Source organism: Pteronotus mesoamericanus, unplaced genomic scaffold (genome assembly GCF_021234165.1).
Source record: "Pteronotus mesoamericanus isolate MK-2021 breed Mesoamerican mustached bat unplaced genomic scaffold, CSHL_Meso_final contig_68, whole genome shotgun sequence".
NCBI lineage: Eukaryota > Metazoa > Chordata > Mammalia > Chiroptera > Mormoopidae > Pteronotus > Pteronotus mesoamericanus.
In genome coordinates this window covers 25,829,380-25,848,312 of record NW_026555234.1, presented here as the reverse complement: position 1 = coordinate 25,848,312, position 18,933 = coordinate 25,829,380, and the positions used below count along the sequence as shown (strand labels likewise).

Genomic DNA, 18,933 nt, shown 5'->3' with positions numbered 1-18,933 from the left:
AACTCAAACAAAAATGATTAATATTTACATTTTAACAATTGAGGAGTGGAGGGGTCCTCCACAAAGATGTTCGGTCCCAATCCCTGGAACCTGTAGATGTGACTTTATTTGGAAAAAAGGTCTTTGCAGTGTGTTAAGGATATTTCAGTGGGAGGTTATCCTGGATTATCCGGACGGGCCCCAAAGGTCATTATTGTTATCCTCAGATATGATTCATGTGATGAGGCGGAAGGGGATCTGAAAGATACAGAAGAGGAGGAGGCAATGCGACCACAGTGGCAGAGGCTGGAGTGATGTGATCAGAAGCCCAGGACTGCCTGCCTGCAGCCACGGGAAGCCGGGGGAGGCAAGAAGAGAATTCTGCCCTGGAGCCTAAGTGGGAGGATAGCCCTGTTGATAATCCTGATTTCTGCCTCCTGACACTGACTTCCAGTTTCTGGCTTCCAGAACTGTGAAAGGAGATAGGTTTTTTTGTTTTAAGCCACCAAGCTTGTGGTTAATTTGTTGTAACAGTGAAAGGAATTGAATAAAAACTGAGGTGCATAGAGCTCAAATAATTGCCTAAAGTCCTAAAATTTGTAACTGCACCAAGCAAAGATTCAAACACAGTTCTAACTCCAATTCCCAATTTTTTAAAAATAATTTTATTTATTTACTTTTTAGAGAAAAGAGAAGGGAGGGAGAGGGAGAAGGAGAGAGACCTCAATGTGCGAGAGGTACATTGATCAGTTGCCTCTTGTGTGCCCCCAACTGGAACCTGACCTGCAACCCAGGCATGTGCCTTGACTGGGAGTCGAACAGGAAATCTTTTGGTTTGCAGGCTGGCACCCAATCCACTGAGCCACACCAGCCAGGGCAATTCTGAATTTCTTAATGCTTTGCTTCCTCTCCAAGTAGAGAGGTCAAGATTCCTGCCCTGGAGAGTAGGTTGATCACTCAACAAGGACTCATAGCTGATATTGGTCAAGGCTATAATGGAAGGAGGTGAGTGTCTAGAAGTAAAGGGGAGAGGAGAGCTTCCCTGGGGAGGGGTTATTACTTAGTGGCAACCAGGAAACTCTTGTGTGAGACAGACCACTACACTGAGGGACACATCAAGCAGATTCCCGTCAATCCACTTTAACCCACTAATATCCTTCTTTTATCTCTGATGCTGGCTGAAGGCCAGATCCCTACCAGGTCAGTCTGAAATATTTGTTTTGATTCTCCTACCCTGTTGCCCAGGGTGAACTAAGATAAATTCTCTGTAGGAAGACTTCCCTTGGTTCTGGAGAATTCTTTGGGTTCACACTAAACTAAACCCCTCTGTCTCTGAAACCTCAGAGAAAGGGTTTATTGTAGATTAAAGAGTTCCTGAAGGTATGCCCGATATCAAAGTACAGAGTCCACCAAATGGGGCAGAGGCCACACTTGAAAGTATGTGGGCCTCCACTTTGGAGTGCAAATAAAGGGACAAACAGGGAATTGGAAGGCACGTGGGAATGAGCACGGTGTTTTGCTGGATTCATTTGATGGTGGATATTAATTCCTTAAATATGACCTCTCTAATTTGGTCATTAAGTCATAATAAAGCTATAAAAAAACCTTTACCATTACCATTTAGTATTAAATGTTTCACTTTTACAACACTTCCGGGATTACCTCCTCCTATGACATAACAGTTTAATCCCGAAGAAATTCCTCAGTAATGTTATCAGATAACCCTATTTGCTTCTTCTCAGGCTACTAGGTTGGCACTTCTGCTCATTTATTCCATAAAAATCTTCAGATACTTTTTGCTAAACACTGGGCAACGGTCTGAGGGTATGGAGAAGACAGATACAATCCTCGACCTCAGGGTGTTCACAGTCTAGGTGGAAAGACAGATGAATGTACAACACTTACAAAATAACATGTACTGGTCTGGCTGGTGTGGCTCAGTGGAATGAATGCTGGCCTGAGAACTAAAAGGTTGCTGGTTCGATTCTCAGCAAGGGCACATGCCTGTGTTGCTGGCCAGGTCCCCAGCTAGGGATGTGCGAGGAGCAACCAACTGATGTTTCTTTCCTTCTCTTTCTCCCTCCCTTCTCCTCTCTATAAAAAATGAATAAAATCTTTAAAAAAAACAACAACATATACTAGAGTTGGGCACATGGTGGTGTAGGAAAGAAGGCATGCTTAGCTTAGTATGAAAAACTCAAAGAAAGACACTTGGAACAGGAGGCACTGCTGAGTCTTAAAGGAAAAGGCTGGAGTTGCCTAGGCTGGAAAGGAGGGTAGAATGAGGGGGTGTAGAGGGAAGGCACAGGGAAACATGTTTTAGCCAGTTCTGGCTGCTATAGTAAAACAACATAGACTGGGGGCAAGGGGTTAAACAACATTTATTCCTGGTTCTCACAAGGCCGATTTCTTGCTGTACCCTCACATGGTGGAGAGAGAGGTCTCTGGTCTTTTCCTCATCTTATAAGGACAATAATCCCATCATGGTAGGCTCTATCCTCAGAACCTCATCTAACTCTAATTGCCTCCCAAAGGCTTCACCTCCCGGCACCAACACATTGGGATTAGGGCTTCAACACATGAATCTGAGGAGGACACAAACATTCAGAGCACAACAGGTGTACAAAGGCAAACAATGGAGAGTGAGAAGAGGAAAGTGTGGAGAGCAAGAGCGAAAAGGAATAATAACCAGGGAATTGGTACGCACATGGTGCCTGTGGAACTCAGGATACCTGGGCATGCAGCTGGAGAGGTAAGCATGACAGCTTTGTAAGCCATGTTGAAGTTAGACTTTGCTATGAATGTAATGGGGAGTCATTGAAGGATTTTAAGTCAGCAGTGACATGATCAGATTTACCTTTTAAATGATCACTATGGCATCAGTGTGCAGAATATATTGGAGTGAAGCCTGACTGGAGACAGAGAGGCCAGTTAGGAAACTGTGGCAGTGATCCAGGTGAGAGAGGATGAAATGGGGATGACAATAGGGGACAGATACAAGAGCAATTTAGGATATAGAATTAGCAGGAGGAGTTGGCCACGGACAAGCACTGGAAGCGGAGGGAGTACTTGAGGATGACTTCTAGATGTCCAGACTGTATAAGTTTGTAAACGAGTAAGAAGATTTGAGGGAGAGGGAAAATAATACATTCAGTTGAGAATATTCTGAATTTGAGAATATTCCTTATCATCCCAAGTGGAGATGTTTGGTAGGCAGGTTATTGGGAAATTCATTCTAGATCTTCTTCTCTTTCTGGTCAGTTCTCTCTCCTTGAACAGTACTGTTGCTCAAACACATCAGCTACCACCTAATTGCTGATAACTCTTAAGTATTTAAAATTCTACCAGAATCTCTCTTATGAGCTCCAACTTCCTGGGTTCAACCACCAATTAGGTATTTCCTCTTGGATATCTTACCTTATATGTTATGTAACTGCATCCTATTACCAGGGGAATCATCTATCTAAAGCTGTGTTGTCCGGTACAGTAGCTGCTAGTACTATTGAGTACTACTATTACTACTGATTACTGCAGAGTACTTGAAATCTGGCTAGTCCATTAAGAAATGAGAAAACAAGTCAAAGACCAGGAGGAAATATTTGCAAAAGACATATACGGATAAAGTACTATTAACTAAGACAAATAGAAATCTCTTAAAACTCAATAATAAGAAAATGAACAGCCCAACTAAAGAAAGGAATAAAAGACATGAATAGACACCACACCAAAAGAGATATCCAGATGACAAACACATGAAAAATTGCTCAACATCGTATGTCCTTAAGGAATTACAAATTAAGATAAAAATGAATTATCACTACATACCTATTAAAATGACTAACATTCAAAACACTGAGACTACCAAATGTTGGTGAGGATGTAGAGAAACAGTCATTGCTGGTGGGAATGAAAAATGGTATAGACACTTGGGAAAACATTTTGGTAGTTTCTACAAAACAAAACCATATGATCAAGCAATTGTACTCCTTGTATTTATCCACAAGTTAAAAACTTAAGATCATACAAAAATATGTATAAAGAAGTTTACAGCAGCTTCATTCACAATTGCCAAAAACTTGGAAGCAACCAAGGTGTCCTTCACCAGCAGGTGAACGGATATATAAATTGTGCTATATTCGAACAATGGAATATTATTCAGCATGATAAAGAAATGAGCTATCAAGTTATGAATAGAGGTAGAGGAAGCTTAAAAGCATATTACTAAGTGAAAGAAGCCGATCTGAACAAGCTACACACTGTGTAATTCCAACTGCATAACCTTCTGGAAAGGCGAAGCTATGGAGATAGTAAAAGCATCAGTGATTGCTAGGCATTAGCAGGGAGAGGAGGATGAACAGGCAGAGCACAGAGGATTTTGAGGGCAGTCAGGCCACTCTATGATATCATGATGGTGAAGACATGTCTTTATACATTGGTCAAAATCCATAGAAGGTACAATACCAAGAGTAAACCTTAAAGTAAACTATAGACTTTCCGTGATAGTGATGTGTTGCTGGAGGGTCATCAACTGTAACAAGTGTACCCCTGTGGTGGACGATGTTGATAGTAGCGGAGGCTGTGCATGTGTGGGGGAATGGGGTATGTGGGAAATCTCTGTACTCTCTGCTTGATTTTGCCGTGAACTTAAAACTGCTCAAAAAATCAAAGTCTATTTTTTAAAAGTTGTGGCTAGTCCAAATTGAGATGTATTGTAACTATAAAAATAGACCCTGCATTTCAAAGACTTGTATGAAGAAAGGATATAAATACCTTATTAATAATTTTTCATGTTGATTATATGATAGGAAGACACATTTGGATATGTTAAGTAAAACATTATTAAAATGTATGTATTTTTAAAAATGTGACCACTAGAAAATTTTAAGTGGCACCTGGCTTATATTCTCTTTCTATTGGGCAGTGGAGGCTTAGACTATAAACAAGCCAGTACAAGAAACCAGGACTTCTGGCTTCTGATCCAGGGTGGACCATTCATTCAGCAAATATATTTGAAGTACCTACTGCATGAGGAATAAGATAGAGATAGTCCCGGATCTTGGCAAGTTTACAGTCTTTTTCTGCCTTATTTTTGAGATCAGAATAAGGAACAGTTTTGAAAAGCACAAAGCACCCTAACAATACAAAAAGTAACATAATTTCCAGGTAGAAAGAAGACATGCTTTTATTTCCAGATGAGAATTAGAGATGTTAGGAAGCCCTGTGTGGGTAGAAAACTGTGCAAGCAGACCAATAATTACGGCCAATTAAGTGACCTGAAGATGGCACTGAGGCTATACCAGAGGGTAAAAAGGAGAACTGGGAGGTCTATACAAACCGCGGTTTTTGGCAAAATCAGTTTAAGTTGGGAATTCCTGAACTGTAGAGGAAAAGAGGAGCTCTGCAGAGAGGATTTTTCCTATTGACTAATCTTTGCCTTGGTAGTAAAAAGAGATGTTGGATTTTAGTCAACTTTTTCTCCACTGGAGCTGTAGGAAGATCATGGCAGTAACAGGTAGGGCAGAAGAAACAGCCAAACAAGTCTTAAGGGAAGCTTAAATCACACATAACTGGTTAGAAGTGCCAGAGCAGCAGCCACAGAGTAGAAGCAAAGTTTTGAAGGGCAGTTTGTTTCAATCCAAGCCCTTGGGAGGGCTAAGGAGCTAAGGGGGCAGGTTACCAGCAGCCCCAGTCTCTGAGTGGATAGAAGGGTGGAGAAAGTGGAGGTCAGGACCAAGCTTGATGGTGTACTTAGCAAACACCTACACCAGGGACCACATACCCTGGAAGGAGGCCTTCAAGACCAGGCCCTTCATTTTGTAGGTGGAGGGGAAGGAGCAGCAGGAGGGGAAGAGCCAGGCACTGGCTGGGCTCCTGCTTTGTGCTGAGCCTTGGGCTACCGCGGGAGCCCAAAGGGAGTAAGTAACAAGGTCTCTCCTTCCAGGGAGCAGTTCCCAACTGGGAGAATATCCCATTTATTTGGCAGAGTTTCTTCCACACTGGAAGCAGTCTGTAAAATGATTGGTTTTAAAAGTACATTGTACTATTTAAAAACCAATTTTGATAAAATTTCCCAAACTTCTTTGTATGGTTCTGTAAAATTGAGATGGTTAGAATTAATTATAAGGGAACATTATGTACTTCAAAACAAAACAAAAAAAAGAGAACAAAAGGAAGAAAAACATTTTTGGAACGGTTCTTTGTCATTTGCAAATTTTCTCCCAATCCAGGTGCATGTCGGGGCTGGTGCCTGCATCGTGATTCAACAAGACGAGCTTCAGGGTCACAGGCCTGGGCTCTGACTCCCGCCCCACAACTTGCGAGCTGTGCATCTTGGAGCACGTTGCTTTACCTCACTGGGCCTTTACCTCATTTATAAAATGGGGCAATTGAATTAAATAAAAAGGAGACTGAATTTAATAATTGAGTATGCAAAAACTCAAAGCACAGTGTCAGCAAGCCAGCAATGTTCAGTGAATGGTGGCTATTACTGTAGTTGTTGTTAATACGTAAGCAAGCCTAATATCTAGGTTTTTCTAAAATCTCCCTTCCTTCCTACATGCATTCATACACACACACTCATAGGGTGAATGCAGTGACAGGACCAGACTGGGGCTGGAGAGTCTCGGACCGGGGTCCACTCTCTCGGTCTCTGTCACTGTCTCCCCGTGCTACTCTTTGACGAAGGTAATATTCTATTCTTGAGAACACCAAGAGATTTCAATAAATTTTGTATACTTGAGAAAATCAGTGCACTGAATATTACTTGGAATATGGGTGCAATCGGGCTTAGAAACTTTTAAAAAATATTTTATTTATTTATTTTTAGAGACGGGGAAGGGAGGGAGAGAAACGTCGATGTCCAAGAGAAACATAAATACTGAACTGGTGACCTTTCGGTTTGCAAGAGGATACCCAACCCACTGAGTCATACCAGTCAGGGCAGAGTCTCAATTTTAAAATGACCAAAACAAAACTCTTAATTTCCTGCCACCAGTCCTACTCTTCTTACAATGGTCTCCATCTCAATAAACGGAATCACCATCATCCCAGTCCAATGTACAGCGGTCGTGCTTGATTTCTGTCTTTCCATTACTCCCCACTTTTAGCCCATTGGCAAGTCTGAATGATCCCATGTCCAAAACTGATTTCCACTTCCTGTTTTTGCTGCAGGTACCACCCTATCTGAAGCTACCGCCAGCTTTTTACTTGTTGAATCACAATGCCTTCCCACTCTCCCGCAGCAGCCAGTGTGATATTCCAAGAACGCCAATCAGACTGAGAAGCTCTTGTTTTTGAAGTCCTTCAAATGACTTTCCGTTGCACTCAAAGTCAAACCCAGACTTGTCGTAGCTAACAGGTTCCTACGTGTGGTTGGCCCCTGTCTATCTCTGACTTCATCTGCTATTGGTCTCCTCCTTTATTTTCTCTCCAGTCACTCTGACCTTCTCTCTGTTTCTTGACGATGCTAAATTCATTCCTGGATTAAGACATTTGCATTTGTTGTTCCCTCTGCCTGGAATAGTCTTTTTCAGATATCGGCATGGCTTTGACCTTCTTGATATGTTGTTCTTATACAAATGTCATGTTTCAGAGAGCCTTTTCTGAGTTCTAAATGTAAGTAGCCCCCTTCCAGTCACTTCTTGTCATTTTATCCTTTTGTTTTGTTTTGTTTTGTTTTCTTCATAGCATTTATGTATCTGTAAATTCTATCTCCACTTACCCATCTTGTTCATATATTGGTTTACTTACTCATTTTCAGTCTTTTCTTCAAAGTGGACACCTTGACCCTAACCCTCATCCTAACTCTTATCTCCCTGGTTTATTACCGTATATGTCCTCGGCTGCTATCACAATACCTGGCACTTTGAAGGTATTTGATAAATAACCGGTGAATGTATGCAAGAGTAAATAAATAAATAGTCTGAGGGAAAAAGTCCAATGTACTTTTCTACTTCCCTCTCAACTCAAAGTGGGGCATATAAAGGGAACCTCCCTCAGTCTTATCAAGCTTTTTCCTATATTGTGACCTGTGCATTTTTCTGACTTCATGTCCTTGATACCCTCCTTCCCTAAGGCATCTGCGCAATTGCCACCTTATTAGAGAAGTCTACCCCAACTGCTCTTAATCAAATAGATATCCTCATCATTTATTTCCAAGAATTTGAGGAAATAGTTCAGCTCCATTTTCTTCTATGCCCAAAATATTGCAGTTCTTTTGACTAAATTTTGTTTTCCATCTAAGCTGTTGAAATTGTTAATTACTGTGAAGACTCTTTTAACTTAGTGCTTGAGCAAGTTGCTTCAGTCATTTACTGCTCCATAACAAGCCTCCCCAAAATGTAATGGCTTAAAACAACAAGTTGTTTCCTCACGATCCCACCGTCTGAGCAGGAGCCTCTATGAAGGGTCACCAGTGTGGCTGGCAATGGGTGTGGCTGTGAGCAGGGGCTTCATGAAAGTGCTTGCTTCACCTCCATGGGCCCCTTCATGTGGTTTAGGGTTCCTGTAGCATGGTGGCTGGGTTCTAGGAGGGAGTTCTCCAGGTCTGTGAACTCAGAAGCTGCAGATGGCTTAGGACTCAGCCTTGGAAGTTATACATCGTCACTTGTGCTGCATTCTGTTGACAAAGTCAGTCACAGGGCCACACTGGAATCAATCAAGGCGAGGGGATATGGGCTCCACCTCTCAATGGAAGATTAGGAATGAGTTTGTGGTCATTTTAACCCATCATCTTTAATCATTTCAGAAAGGCAATCATTTGAGTTTCCACCTTTGTTAGTGACAATGTTTCTAAAAATAATTATTAGTCCTGCAAGTAGACTTTAATGGATGTAGTCTTCTCAATAGTTAAAGGTCTTTCAGAAACTCAGAGTCACTGTTCTTCATTTTCATCATTATCAAGTTTGGGTCACGAGCTAACTAATTATATTATCTTAGGAAAAATCACGGAGGATTGTGGCATTCGTTTTTCTCATCTGCAAAATGAAGGGATGGGGGTTCATGATTTCAGTTTTTATTTCCAGCCCTAAGACATTATGATTTTATAGTTTTATATAAACTACAGCAAATTAAACTATACCTGTAGTAAATTCAAGACATGGCCTCTATGCATAAATTTCTTGTATGGACTTATGTTTTCTTATGGTTACGTTATTTCTCACAGAATGGTAGAATATGACATTTGGTAGGTGGTTAAGGGAGGGTAATTATCAAGTTCAGCTAATCAAGTTAGGCAGAGACTGGTAGGTGTTCGCCAAAGCCCATTTTCTCACCGTTCTGGATACACAGGAGGCTGCATTTTCCAGCCTCTTGCCATTAGGTATGGCCTTGAGACTATGCTCTAACCAATGAAATGAGGCTGGAATGGAGACAGTCTCCCAGAGTGACCTTGAAAGCCACTCTTTGAAGCTAGCACAGCCCTCATCAGCACATGTCCCTGGGCAGCTGGTGGATTAGGACTGACCTGTTCACCCACACATTACCATAACAAACTATTGTGTTTGAGTCATTGTCTTGTATGGGTATATTCTTCACAATAATTCATCTATAATATAGGTTTTACTATATTTTTCAAAATGCTTCAAAACAGTTTAATGCTACTCTATGGGCTACAAAAAAAAAAAAAAGAACTAAATACTTTTCTCTCTGTTGGGACATTTTAAAGATTAAGATGATATCTATAGTATCTTATGTACCTCTTGAAGCCAAATGTGAAGCCCTAAACCATCCTCAGAATATACCTGGGTTGATCCTGGACTTCCCATCAGCATTTGGTCATTTATTTGACAAATATCACTTTGAGCATCAATTACACACAACCAGTGTTATAGGCATTGCTGAACGGCAATGAACAACGTAGACCAAGCCGGTCCTCATACTGTTGGAAGGAGGTGGTGGCCTCAGGAGGCCTCTTGGTTAGCCACAGTTGCTTCCGGTGCAATCCAGACACAACCCCACCACTGCCCTGCCCACCCCATGGATAACAAACTTGTTTAACAATTGAGTTTACCATATAATCAAGATATCCCACTGCCTTGGCTGGTGTGGCTCAGTTGGTTGAAGCATGGTCCAGTAACCAAAAGGTTTCAGGTTCAATTCCTGGCCAGGGCACATGCCTCGACTGCAGGTTTGTTCCTGGGCCAAGGGTCACATGCGCCTGTGCCTGGATGAAGGAGACAATGGATCGATGATACTTTCTCACGGCCAATGTTTCTCTTTCTTCCTTCCTCTCTCTCTATAAAAAGCAATGGAAAAAAAATGTCCTCTGATAAGGATAAAAAAGAAAGATATCCGACTGAAAGTTTTAAAAAATTATTTCTAAAATGGGTTCCAAATTTCTTTTCTTCCCTAGACCCAGTGTACAGAACACAATTTAACTTCATTATTATTATAATTGCATGATATGGCAATGTAATAATACACTGAGGGCCAATGAAATTCAGAGAACTATTTGCCCAATACAAAATGGTCTCAGGTTGCTGTGCATTTTGAAGTCTTATGTCTACCTTTGACAGTTTTTCTATTTCATTCGTCCCTTTGGGTTGTTATTACTCTCCCACCAGAATCCGTTTTCACCTTGCAATTTGCTACTCAGCGGAGAGAACTGAGAGCCCTCATTTTCTTGAATGGGATTCTTATAGAGAGATGGAGAGAGAGAGCTGTGGGACCTTCGCTTTTGTGACGCTGCTTTAGCTGGGGAGGGACACTCCTGGTCATTTTCTGCTTCCTTGCTGAGTTCTAAGTACTTGAGGTCTATGGATATTTGATTTTTGCACCTGAACCCAAATCTTGTCTGCTGTTTGCTTCATTACTCCACTCTCATCCTTTAGTAGAATGGTCCACGCGTTGGAGAGGGAAATAGAGATTAATTGCTATGAAGTCTGTTAAACATGGGACTCTTTATAAAACCAGCAGATTTCAGAGAAATTTTAGAAGTTCTCTTGTGGGGGAAAAAACAAGAATTCTAGTGCTCCATGAGAGCGGCGCCCAGGTGCTGGCTGGGGGAGGCAGGTGTGCAGGGAGAGCCGGGGGGCCCAGAGGCAAGGCTCCAGGAGGGGGCGCTCAGGGGGCTCTGGGGAGGGCAGCTTTGCCCAGAGATTTTTGGTGGGCCTGAAGTCTAGACAGAAAGGCACTCGCCTCCTCTGAGGGAACGGTGATCAATAACTGCTGTGTTGACTTAGAGAGACACAAATAGTTAACCTAGAAGGTGGGATTGTGCTAGATTCTAAGAACCTAATTTATGGATTAACCAGTGCCCAGTCAAAATGACTAATAATTCTGGGACTATAATTACCCACCTGTAGGCTTTATTTTTTTCCCTCCAACTTTCTACTTTTCTGTATTTTACAAATGTTTAATAATGAGCATGATTTTTTTTATAATAAAAAAATCCGATTAACTTAATTAGAAAAAAATTACCTACCAGGTGACGGGAAGTTTCTCATTAATTTATCATCAGGCTTCACGGTCTGGCTTCAAAACCTCTGCCCACGGAGCAGCAGGTCCTTCTGTGCTCTCAACGGCTGACGACGATGACGCGTTGCAGGGGGTGCGGTAGGGAGGGGAGGTGATATAAATCATAGAGACGGTTTCCCGGAGCAGCGTCCCTGGAGGAGGGACCCACTGCTGCAGAAGCAGTGTCCATCAGCACGTGGCCTTGGTGATTTTAAGGAGAGAGAAGAAGGAAGGAAACAAAAGTCCTCCAGAGGGTTAGGGGAGGTCCTCTGAGCATATGGTGTTGCCGCACTGTGTCCACTATGTTCACTGTCACCAATGGTCTTACAGTTGGAAATACGGGTTTGTTCCAAAACAGGAGCCTGGAAGAGAAGTCTAGAAATGTGTCGCCCGCGTCTGTACAGTGTGGTCCTGCCTGGGCGCCAGGGGTGGGGTGGCAGGTCAGCCCCCCTCTCATCCAGGGCCATGTTCTACCGTCTGCTGATGCCGGCCGGGCTTGTGGGGTAGGCCTGCGTCAGGACGGCTCAAACGGCGGCAAAGCCCCCTGCCCTTCTCCGGGTTAGCCCTGGCGTGGGTGTGTGGGCGTGCGCAGCGGCACCTTGGGAAGGCCCGAAGTGATTTACTCAATGAAGATGTACTCATTCATTTCACTTTCATCCGAGGGAGTCGCCCTCATGGAGGGAGTGGCTGCAGTACCGTCGGCGAGGAGAGAAAGGAGGCAATCTTTGTCAGCCCAGTCTCCGACGTGGTGGGCTCCGCGGCGCAGTGCCAGTTTGGGGTTCCAGCATCGCGCCCCTCGATGGTGGGTGGGTGGGGGGAGGAATTAGTCACAGTTTGAACTGAGATTCAGAGGACTGTGGATGAAAATTAAGGAGACAATGAACAAGGCAAACGTATCTTCACCGAGAAAAAAAATGCATCTGGAATTCGAGAGAATGTTCATACCCTTGGGAGGAGCACTCATACAATAGGTGCAGTTAATGCATGACATCTTTGTAATAATCATTCCAGTATTGATTAACTTCACATTGTGCTTCAGTTGGTTAATTGTAGCCTTTTCCTGTTTCTGGCTCTGGTGTTTAAAGGCAAAATAGGCTCTTTGTTACGCTCTCAGAAGAACAATTTACACATTTTGATTTGGCAAAGAACAGCTCATTTTTCTGGGCCCTTCTGGCTTTTTTATTCCACATGGAATATGCAAGCAAAACGGGCTGAACTTTCAAACATCAGCTAAATCCTAATAATCGCTAGAGCGTTTCTTGCCTTGCTCTTTTCAAATGGCTACATTTATTATAAACCAAGTCCACATTCTGCTGCACAAAGGTCACTGTCTAAGGGGTGCATCTGCCCGCTCTCCCAACAGCTCCAGAACCAGAGCCCCTCTGACACTGGTCATTCAGCTTTGCAGGCATCCTAATCTGGAATGTGGTCCCCCTGCCCCCACAAGGGTCCCCAAGCACCACTATGGGGGAGGGGAGGTTGCGAGCAAAGTCACCAGCCCCTTAGAAGACATCCTGACCTCCCCAAGACTGAACTTTCAACCTCTTGAGCTGACAGTTAGTGGTGGATGCACAAATTTTGTTTGCAGCTAATTGCAGCTTGTAAATGGAGCATTGTGGCCCCAGAAAAGAGCCAGCAGTCTCTCTTCCCCAGGGTCACCCAAGTGGAATCTGGACACAAGAAAGCCTGTCCCCTAATGGGCCTCCTCCCTGAGCCCTTCCCAACCTCCGGGTCCCTGGGCTTGTCTCCTTCATCAAGTGGAGAGCTAGAGGGCACAGCGGGAGACTCCTCTGCGAATCTTCTCCTCCAAATGCCAGGCTATTCATAGCAACTTGCAGCTCCCTCAGGAATTCCCACAGGCTGACTCGCCAGAGCCGACTATTGTCTCTCCACCCAGCAGCAGCGGTCTTTCACAGACCCAAGGACACACACGCCATCTCAAAGCACAAAATGCTTTGCAAACCTTCCAGTGGGAGCTCTCCAAGGAAACTACCGATAAGTTGAGAGGAGGAAAAGCAGAGGCACATTGGAAGGGTAGATAAGATTTCCCAGCAGACTGACTGCTTATGTTTAACTTCACAAAGCAGATATGCTTCCTTAATAAATGACGAATAAGCCATAGAGTGGCTTGGAACACGAAGCCACATTTCCATGTATTGGAGGCAGGCGTAGGGGTTCTCCGAATGTCTCTCTGATAGAACAGCTGGTTGCGTGTGTGAATCGCAGACCTCGCTGGCCTAAACCTTCAGCTGTAAACAAAAGGGGTAGCCAAGGGTGACTGTCTTTGTTTTCTGTGATAGTCTCATTGGACTGAGGTGGTAGCTAATATTATCCTGTATCCTTAGACCATGAAAAGAACATAAGGAACTCTGTGAAAGTGTAGAATGAGCTTCCCAGGCAAGCATCATATTGTTCTCAGTTAATCAAATTTGTCAAATTGTTCCCTGTGCCTTAGAGCTAAAGGGCGATACTTAGGACCATGATAAACAAATCCCCAGCCATCTGCTCTGACAGCTGTTGAACCTTGAGCAAGAACTTGTACCCGTGAAGTCTTTTGAGAGCTCCAAGGCACAGGGATAGACGAGAAATGTTCAATCACCAAGTGGCCAAAGGTTAAAACTACTAATGGCCTTGGGATACCTGCCCCGAGTTAGAGGTGATCTCAGGAAGGAGCTCCAGGAACAAAATGTCTCCTTTGCTTGTAGGCTCCCCAAACACCCCAGTTCCTCTGTCCACTGGATACTTTCTCAATAGCTGCAGCCTAGCATGAAAAATCAATGCAGTTAGTGAACTGCTTAGTTGAAACTGAACACATCTATTGATGCCGAAATGAGAGCTGTGCACTTCCAGCCAATTTAAAGAAATCTCCTTGAATGATCTGTTCGATTCTCTGCCTTTCAAGTGTGAGGGCTCAGGATTAGCTTGCAGTTGCAGTAAATTATTTCTATGAGAGTTGTTTGCCTCAAACAAGTTAGTTTTTTTTTGTGTGCCAATTTCATTAGACTAACTGGGTTTCCTACATGATGTTAGAATAGGATGACCAAACATTTCAGTTACCCAGAGACTGCCCTAGTTGTAAAACTGAAAATGCTGCATCCTGGAAAACCATTCCTTCCCAGACAAACTGGGATGGTTGGTCACTATACCAAGTCTTCCGCCTTCAACACATCAAAATGTCCTACTGAGATCGAAAGTGTAGCCATGTAATACACGATGAGTTTCTGCATTTAAAATCCTAGTGGGGGCACACATTTAAAAGGGATCTTCTGAAAGTGGCGGTGGGGGGGGTCTGTCTATGCAGAGGGACAGAGGACCTCTGTGAGGCTGGCAGACAGGAGAGCTCAGCGTCCGTTGCGCCACCCTGCGTCGCCACACGTGGATATTGAATAGCTAGGGTTTTAATCTTTCTTCTGTGGCCTCCATTTCTTATAAGGCAAAACAAAAACAAAAGCGAAAACAACCCAAGACAGATTTTTATAAAAATTTTCTTGAGGGAGTGTGTATTTCCATTTGCAGACTTTTAGGCACTTGAGAAATGTAGGGAAAGGGATAGGAGAGGAACAAATATTTCAATTGCGTAACCCTCTCTTTTCTTGTACTGCATGCTTGGGGGGGCAAAGTCATCTTGTGTGTGACTGCCTATCTACATTTCAGCTTTTACACCTGACTTTATTGATTCCACCCCTCTTGACCTAAACTGGTGCTTTTTAAACTTGAACGTGCCCAGGAATCTCCTTGGTGATCTTGTTAAAATGCAGATTCAGATTGAGCAGGTGTGCGATGAGGACTGAGTATCTCATTTCCGTCCAGCTCCCAGGTGGGGCTAATAGTCCGAGGGCCACGGGGACTACACCTAAATTTTCCTTACCCTTAGGATGTCTCTAAGAAGAGAGAAGATAAAGTATTTTTTTAAAGAAGTGAAGGGAGAAAATTGTGCTTTATAACCTCAAAAATAATGCCTGTTGAAACAGAGAATACTGTGTGCTTTAGTGTGCAACACAAATGCAATTAGAATTGAACTGAAGCAGCAGTGTACCTAGGAAAAGGCAGATGGGAGGAAGGAGGAAGGGGGTGTGGCAATTCCGGAGTCTGGCTGGAGGGGGTGGGGGGACCACTCTTCAAAGTACTGGCACTTGCTTTTCTTCTACCACTCTCTTTCCTGAACATTACTAGCCAGGCACCTCCCTTCCAAACGCTGCCCAAAGTGTAAGCAGTACTTCTGGTACGAGGCAAGGAAATGTTTCATTCTCTTTCTCTCTCTCTCTCTCTCTTTTTTTTTTTTACCAGTTTTTAAAACTTTATTCACAAGTCAGTATAAAATTGGTCAGTTTGAGTGTCACATGTATGAAAAAAGTAGATTATAAAAAGTATATTTACAATGAAACTATTATTTTATATTGCTGAATTATCTGATATGCTACCTCCTGCAATAATAACTTAATGGATCCAAGTCTGATCATCCTAGGAAGTTTAGAGTTTGGTACAGTTTCTTGGTGCTCCTTTATGTGATCCAATACTTAAGAGAAAATTCCTGAAAACCAGCACCAGGGACCAGACCTCTCTAGGGTTGAGGAGAGACAGATGTGAGAGAAAGGACGTCTCATCACTCCTTTAAGGCCCATAACTGCTATACTTTGCAGAATATGGGGGAGAGGGAGCACACAGGGGAAGAGAAATGAGTCATTTCCAACACTTATGCTGAAAGTTTCTAAATTGTTAATATTAAGGGTTCATGTCTAAAACACAAGTTTTTAGACAGACACTATCCAGCTAGCTATAAAGTTAAATGTTTGTGCAATATGTCAGGGAGATACAATGTTTACAAAACCATATATATCTTATTTATCTCTAATTTTAAAATAATTCATTCTCTTTTTGGGTATGCAAGTGAGCAATGGAGAGAGTGGTGCATCTGCAATACCTGCTGGTGCCAAGGATTTCAATGCTTCCAGAAGATTTGGGCTAGAGAACTTCACTAGGTACCAGAGGGGTTCTTTTCTTTCAGCCAAGATGCCCCTGTTTAAGTCACTTCTGAATTTCGTTTCAAGCTTATATTGGGCAAATTCTAGTCTTGGTTGAGGGAAGTCTCCAAAAATTTCTTGAGTCATTCTTTGGACTCTGTCTTTTTCTATTCTGTTTTCATGAATGATCCTTGAATCCATATTTATATCTAGCCCAAGGCTTCTTTCTTACAGAGGTGTAGTAGTGTTGTGAGTTTCAAAGGTCTGATTATACTCTTCAAAAACAATAGCCTTAAGAAAGTCCAGATATCGGCTTCTGAAGTCCATTTTCACAATCCGAGGGTGTTTGCTAGCAATTGTCAGTGCCTGCTGGGATTCTATAGGTCTCAGATCCACAACCCTGGAGTGCACGGTCCAACATAGCACTGGAAGTAACGTAGCCAGGATGGTGGAGCTGCTCATTTACAACTAGTTGAAGTGAGAGCTCTGGCACCAACTGAGGTGCCACTGTAGTTGCGACCATATAGAGAGAGTTGAAGTGGCAGCAGTCACCAAGCCCATGTAGGGATGGCTTATTCTGGGGAAAGGTGCTAGGAAGCCAGAGCCATAACAAGAAGCAGGTTCTGAATGTGAAGGCAGTCTTCTTATGTACAGAATGTGGAGAAAATGGCTGGCCCAGAAGGGGAATACTGCTCCTCAGCTGCGAGGAAGAAATGAAGGCATATACAGTCTGGGGATGATACACCACATATGTAGGTTTGTACTGATTTGGCTTTCTGGACTGTGTTCCCCAGGCAATTTGAATCCATACTGCATTCTCCTCAGTGTCTCTGAAGGTGACCGATACATTTTTTAATGTTCTTTGAAGAATTTTCTTAAATGAACTTTTGAATTGTTTCATATCAAAAAGGTCAATGTCTTCACCTGGTTCTTTAGTCATCTGAAAAACATCCCAAACTTTCTGGTGCCGAAGAAATTGAGTATAAATGATGTCTAAAAGGGCAGCATCGTTGACACTTGCACAGTTCTCCTCACAAAGCAGAACCAAGTGATGAACAAGAGATTCCTTTCTCTTCTGGAAGTTTATGTTCTGCAGTCGATTCTCAGATAAAAAATCCCAGGCGTTTAGGATTGTCATAATTTCAGTCATTGGGATTTTCAAGATGGTCCTCTTCATAAACTCGGCAACAGCGTCATCCATTTCTTCGGCACGTTCACATCGCCAGCCGTCTCGCTCCACAGCAGCTGTTCCCGCCCCTCATTCTCTTTCAATTGGTTGCAAGAACCCTGCAAAAAGAGCCATCAAAGATGAAAAATGAAACGTGCTCTGAGAAACGTACCAATCTTTTCATGTTGCTTATACTTTATTGTGTTTCCGAAGACACAAAAACAGATAATGAAATGCATAAGTAGAAGAGGAAATATCATTAAGTCAAATGCTTGACAGAAAATGGATTCTACTAAATCACATACAGTTCTGATATTGTTTTACAATAAAAATTGTTAATGCAATTCCAATGCGTTTCTATTGCTCATACAGGCCTGGTTAATGAGATGACACATTTAGGGGCAGAAAAGGGATTCTGGGATTCAATGTCTTAATTATTTCAGAACAAAATGTCTGTGCCTCAGAAATGGATGAGATGGTGTTCTCCAAATTGCATCTGTTGTGACCTTGGGAGAATTTGCACCCTTTTCTCTGAGGAGGAGCATCAAATGTGGATGATTAAATTGTCACTGAGCACCCCGAGTTCCTCCAGTGTATGTGTAAGTTCCATAGAACACGTGTAACCAGGGTTCTATCCAGGATGACTTCTACTCACTGTTCTCTCAGGGGCTTCAGGTTAAAATAGAAAACCGCTTTTCCTTACAGGGCATCAAAGCAGAAGTGGCCCAAATTATGCCCCATGTTTCTCTGCATTTCCACAAAGGAGGGGTATGTAACTGGAATAAATAGATTTCAGTGTTTCCCCTTCCCTAGGAGCCTGCCTGTGTTCAATTGTCTCCCTGATTTTTGTTTTGAACAGCCAGCTGCTCGTAAATGTTCCTTTTGATGTGATGTCCTCAGACATCCTTTCAGCTTGTGAAACCCCAGTAAGCGGAGAAGAAAGTGAGGAAGCTGAGAGCCTTGCATGGCGGTGTGGATATTGCTCTCTTATAGGGACTGGTCAGAGAAGCTCTCCTCCGGGGCTACCCCTTAGGGTTGGACTGCCCATAACTCCGGGGGTTGCCTTTTCCTCAGGGTTGTTATACATCCATACATTTATGAACCTTCCTGATAGATGAAATCAAAGTATTTGAGGACTAGTGCGCGAGTGTGTGTGGGAGGCTTGATAAGGGTGACAGTTTAGCAGTGCCCTGGAGGAAGGGAGGCCGTGAGTCACACAGCTTTCGGGGGAAGAGTACTGTAGGCAGGTGGAACAGCAAATTCAAGGCCAGGAAGCAGGAGCCGTTCTTGGTGTGTTAAAGGGACAAGGCCAGCGACCAAAGCAGAATGAGCAAGGGGGCAGATGGTAGGAGGCAAGGTCAGGGGTGGAGG

The 18,933-nt window shown here is 43.1% G+C and overlaps 1 protein-coding gene across 1 annotated transcript; it reads right to left on the bottom strand.

Annotated features, from left to right (window-relative positions):
• Nucleotides 1-16,271: 16,271 nt before the first annotated feature.
• Nucleotides 16,272-17,598, bottom strand: LOC129077711 (centromere protein N-like). Its single transcript, XM_054582255.1, is given in 2 exon segments — nucleotides 16,272-16,760; nucleotides 17,047-17,598. Coding segments are annotated over 2 exon segments (1,038 nt in total). The 5' UTR covers nucleotides 17,596-17,598.
• Between the last annotated feature and the right edge of the window lie 1,335 nt (nucleotides 17,599-18,933).